We start from the raw sequence: 5422 nt of genomic DNA on the forward strand, positions 1-5422 counted from the left end.
TTTTAGCATGAATGTTTTGTTTGAAATTAAAATATTAATCATTATATTAGTTTATAATGTTCAGGATATTATTTCAATTAATTTTACTGATAAATGTCACTAGAGACATATAGTGACATACATCATTGCACTCTAGTACTGTTGGTCAGTGCTGCACGGGAGTGTCCCAGTCTGCATGGAGAGAAGCCATACAGAGGAGCAGGGATGGCCATGCTCACTTCTTCCTGGGGGAGAGCATACCACACACTCTTTTCATGGCCCCTAGCACCTCCTTGTTTCTTAGGCTGTAGATGATGGGATTGAGCATGGGGGTGAGGATGGTGTAGAAGACAGCCAGGTTATTATCCTCTGCTGGGGAGCGGAGATTCTTTGGTCGGAAATAAGTGTAGGCAAAAGGTGCACAATAAAATGTCACCACAGTTAAATGTGTGGAACACGTGGTGAAGGCCTTTCTTCTTCCCTCTTTTGACTGCATATGGAAGACAGTAAAAATGACCCGTCCATAGGACACAGTGATGCCAAGGAAAGGAACAATGAGAAACAGCCCTGTGCTCACAAATACCATGTACTCGTAGACCCAGGTGTCCACACAGGCCAGAGGAACCATGGCTGGGACATCACAGAAAAAATGATTGATGGTCCTAGACCTGCAGTAAGGAAGATGAAGGATGTAAAATGTGTGTGCCAGGGAGTTGATGGAGCCCAGTGTCCAGGGCCCCAGGATCATCTTCAAACACATCCTTTTACTCATGCGGATGGGGTAGTAGAGAGGGTGGCAGATGGCCACAACGTGGTCATAGGCCATGGAGGCCAGGATTAAACCTTCTGAGCCCGCCATTGTCAGGAAGAAGAACATTTGCACACCACAGCCCAGGAAGGAGATGCTCTTCTGGCCAGAGAGGAAGTTGTACACCATCTTGGGGACAGTGGAGGAGATGTACATCAGGTCCATAAGGGAGAGCTGGCTGAGGAGAAAGTACATGGGGGTGTGGAGCCGCAGGTCCAAGAAGATGAGGGCAGTCATCCCAGAGTTCCCCACTGAGGCAAGAATAAATATCAATAGGATCAGAAGTAAGAGAAGGAGGCCAGTTTGATTTTGAGGAAACAACCCCAACAAAATAAAATCACTTGAAGTTTTGTTCCATTTCTCCATGAACAGGCACTGCTTTAATTTTCTTAAAAGAAATGTAAAGGGGCTGGGGTTGTGGTTCAGTGGTAGAGCGCTCGCCTTGCACGTGCAAGGCCCTGGGGGTCCGATCCTCAGCACCACATACAAATAATAAATAAATAAATAAACAATAAAGTTTTAAAAATTTTGTTTAAAAAAAAGAAAAACAAAAACAAAAACTAAGCAATAAACCTGATCAATTAGAAAAGGAGAATAAAAGAAATTAAGTTTATTAGTGTTTGTTTTGAATGCATTGTCATACATACAACACCACAGATTATGCTCAATAGAATTTTTATATAAGTAACTTTATGCTTCAGATAACAAATGTGTAGTAGTTGCTAATATGTGTCTGTCTTTTTCCCCATTTCTTATTGGTGCATTACAGTTGGACATAATGATGGCATTTGCTGTTAACATGTTTGTACAGGCAATACAATATGGCTGAAATCTCTCCCTAGAATGTTCCCCATCTCTCCCTCCCTCCAATCTCCCAGTCCCTTTCCTCTACTGATCTCTGATTTTCATGAGATTTCCACTTCCCCTAAATTTCTTTTCCTTTTATCTCTCTAGCTTCTACATATGAAGAAAAACATATGACCCTCAATATTTAGAGTTTGGCTTCTTTCCCATAACATAATGAACTCCAGTTCTATCCATTTTTCTTTAAATAAAGTTATTTTTTCTTTATGGCTGGATAAATAGCTGGTTCCATAGTTTGGCTATGAACTATGCTGCTATAAACATGGGTATGCATATATCACTGCAGTTTGATGACTTTAATTTTTCAATATAAATACTGAGGAGTAGTAGAGCTGGGTCATATGGTTGTTCAATGCTTAGTCTTTTGAGGAAACTCCATACTGTTTTTCATTTTGGTTGCACTAATTAACAATTCCAAAACTGTAAAAGTGTTTCCTTTTTCCACATCCTATCATTTATTATTTTGTATTCTTGATGACTGCCATTCTGAGTGGTATGAGATCAAATCTTAGTGTAGTTTAAATTTACATGATCCTAATTGCTAATGGCACACTAGAAGACATGGGGAAAAGCCCATGCATCTGTATTCATCTGATCCCTGACATAGTGCCAATAACATATATTGGAAAAAAAGATGGTCTTTTCTACAAATGGGGCTGGAAAAACTGGTTATCCAATATGGAAAAAAGAGATACAAAACTTTATTTCTCACTTTACAAAATTCAACTCATATTGGGCCAAAGATCTAGGAATCAAACCAGAAATTTTAATAGAAAAAAACATGGGGTCAACACTCCAGCATACAGGAAGAGGCAATGATTTTCTGAATAGGACCTCAAAGCTCTAGAGATAACACCCAGAGTTCATAAATGGTGTTTCATTAAATTAAAAACTTTCTGCACACACACACACACACACACACACACACACACACACAGAGGAAACGATAAGGAATGTGAAGAAAGAAAGACAGAATAGAAGAAAATATTTGCTAGGTGTTCTTCTAACAGAGGTCTGTTATCTAGAATTCATAAAGAACTCATAAAACAGTAGCAAAAATAGCTCAATTAATAAATGGGCAAATTAATTAAACAGATACTTCTCAACAGAGGAAATACAGTGGCCAAGGAATATGTGAAAAAATAATGTTCAATAGATTTTGATATCAGAATTAAAAATTGCTTTCCCAATTCTTTCTGGTAACCATCTCAAATTGAAATACAAATTATACTCCCATATGCAACAAATACAAATGAAAGAACTGAGGAAGTCCTTCCTAGATAATGCTGGGTAGGAGCATTCCTCAGGACTATGCACCAGGCTCAGCCCCGAGGAAGCCAGAATCCTGCTTTCCCAGCTCCCCAACTCAGCACTCAGGTTCACCACAGACATGGCCTGTGGGGCGCAGAAGTACCCTGTGTGCTTGAGTCTGCATCCTCAGTGACCTCACCTCCTCCACACCATTAGTGCCTGCTCTCCCCTCCCCACTGGCACTGCTGCAGCTGAGTAAGCCAGGGTCTTCTCCCAGGTGCTGTGCTGTTCACCTCCTACAGAGAAGCTGTTCGGCTGGCCCTAGAAGTGGGTCATCATTCAAAAGCATCTTTCTTAATTTGTGAAGGTATCATGAGTCCTATATGATAAACCTTAGTATAGTATGTTCTTTGGATACTGTCTCTTTCCTAATGTGGTTTTTATTTGTGAAAACCTTACAAACTAATATCAAATATTAAGGTTTTTATATACATTTTCCTTTTCTTCTTGGAAGCAAATTACATATGATGAAGTTGACTTATTAAATCATGTGTGATATTTTTTTCTATATTCACAATGGCAAGCTAGAACTAGAACAGTAACAGAAATGCAACATGGGTATGGATAATAGAATCTCATACAGGGACAGACTTTTTGCATATACAAAAAACTTGCATGTGCCATAACTTACATGAAAGGTTCTTCTCATTACTTCATTTATTTTAATGTGATTTTTGCACTAATTTTTTTTAATTTCCCAGATAATTAGAAGAATTCATGGATGTGAAGAACAACATTCCCAAATACAGTTATGCCTTGGAAGAGATTTGACATCATATTACTAATCATTTCACAATAGCACATTTAGTAACTTGTGAGTGATTTACTGTGTGTAGAATAAAGCATTCAAAGTAATTGGTGTAATGATTACTGTCCTTCATAGGATCAGGCCTAATTCTAGGTCAGGCACATGGGCCATGGAGAGGATGTTTCTTCCTGTCCTGCAGTTTAGTTTCTCAAGTTACAAGCAAGATCTGGCTCTGCTGCTGAACTGCTCACCTAGGAAGGAATGTGGGCAGAGGCAGTGTCCTGACTATAGCTTACACGTATGTGCACTTGCCCTGTTCAGACTTAATTATGTATGGGAAATAAAAACATAATTAGTTATTAATCATTTAAAGAAACCAAAATGAGAAGAAAATGAGTGAGTTCCTCTCCTAGGTGATATGGTGGCTTAGGCTGGTCTTTGCGAATGTGCATCTGCATCTCAGCCCTTAACAGCTTCTCTTCTTCTTCTTGTGCCATGTCAGATATGGAAATTTCATTTTCATTGTTTTTATTCTCACAAATATTCATAAAATGAGAACATCACATTTCTTATATCGCCAGTATGTGTTTGACTTCTCCCTGTGTCTGGTCTTAGAGAGAGTTTCACTTTATGTTTGAGCTCTTCCATGGGGATGCTGCCACAGACTACAGTGGAGGTTAATTTGGATTAATGATTTTCTGACAGGAAAGAAAAGCAGCCAATAGTTTGTTGCCATGATTCATCTCAGTAAGTAAACAGCAGTGATTCCTTGATATACTGTAGTAAACAGGAATATAATTGCAAAGGAAATCTTTTCACATAAGAGGGGACACATTTTGAAAGCTGTCAGGTTGACAAGCACTGAGAGTAAAAAAGTCATGGTCAGGAAGCCAACAGGAGCACAGCATCACTTTGCCTGCAGAGCAGTGAGATCTCAGGCTTCCTGTGCCTCCAGCAGGTCTAGAGACAGAGCTCAGACCTCACAGAGAAGGAAAACACAAAGTGCCCAGCCCTGAAATCCATTCATCCTGCCAAAATGTGCTCACTGCTTCGGTTTGTGGCAGTGCTGCTGGGCATCAACAGGATTTAGTGGTTAAAATACACAAGATTCCACACTCTGGAGCTCATATTCAGTGGGTGACACAGGTAATAGAGCAGCAGCCCAAACACATGCTGCAAGGTGTGTGAACATTAGTGACAGCAAGAACAACAGAGTAGGGAGGAAGGACAGAGTGACAGCTGGGCAACAACACTGAGGAAGCCACTCCAAGGAGGTGCTGCTGGGGCCCTCAGGCTCTGGACCACTCTGCACAGACTGAGCAGCAGGCCCAGCCCTGAAGTGTCATCAAGGACAGCAGCAGAGACAAGAGGGCTCTGGAAGCTCAGGCCTCAGGGAAAGTGTATAGGGAGGGGAGGACTCAGACTGTGCTCTGGACCAGGAGAGAGGCCAGTGGGTATGGCATGGGGTCAAGTCCCTTTCTGGAGCTCACATAGGAGAATCTGGTTGAGCAGAGAGTTTAGAGGAAGAGCCCATAACAGAGAGTTGGCAGTGGGTAATGAGGATAGCTGGGGCTACCTTGGGTTTTACAAAGAAAGCCAAGCATGCCAGAGACCCCAGCACAGATGGATGCTGCTTAGCGACAGTGTGGGACCCACTGAATCCTCTGTCTCTACTTCTAGCTCAGAGGCTCTCAGTAGATCTGCTGATCAAC

General features: G+C 41.1%; 1 protein-coding gene across 1 annotated transcript; it reads right to left on the reverse strand.

Annotated features, from left to right (window-relative positions):
- Positions 1-214: 214 nt before the first annotated feature.
- Positions 215-1153, reverse strand: LOC143387134 (olfactory receptor 2L13-like). The gene has a single exon (XM_076841766.2). The coding sequence runs from the start codon at positions 1151-1153 to the stop codon at positions 215-217; it is 939 nt and encodes a 312-aa protein (XP_076697881.2).
- Between the last annotated feature and the right edge of the window lie 4269 nt (positions 1154-5422).

This window comes from Callospermophilus lateralis, chromosome 5 (assembly GCF_048772815.1).
Source record: "Callospermophilus lateralis isolate mCalLat2 chromosome 5, mCalLat2.hap1, whole genome shotgun sequence".
In the NCBI taxonomy this organism is placed as follows: Eukaryota; Metazoa; Chordata; class Mammalia; order Rodentia; family Sciuridae; genus Callospermophilus; species Callospermophilus lateralis.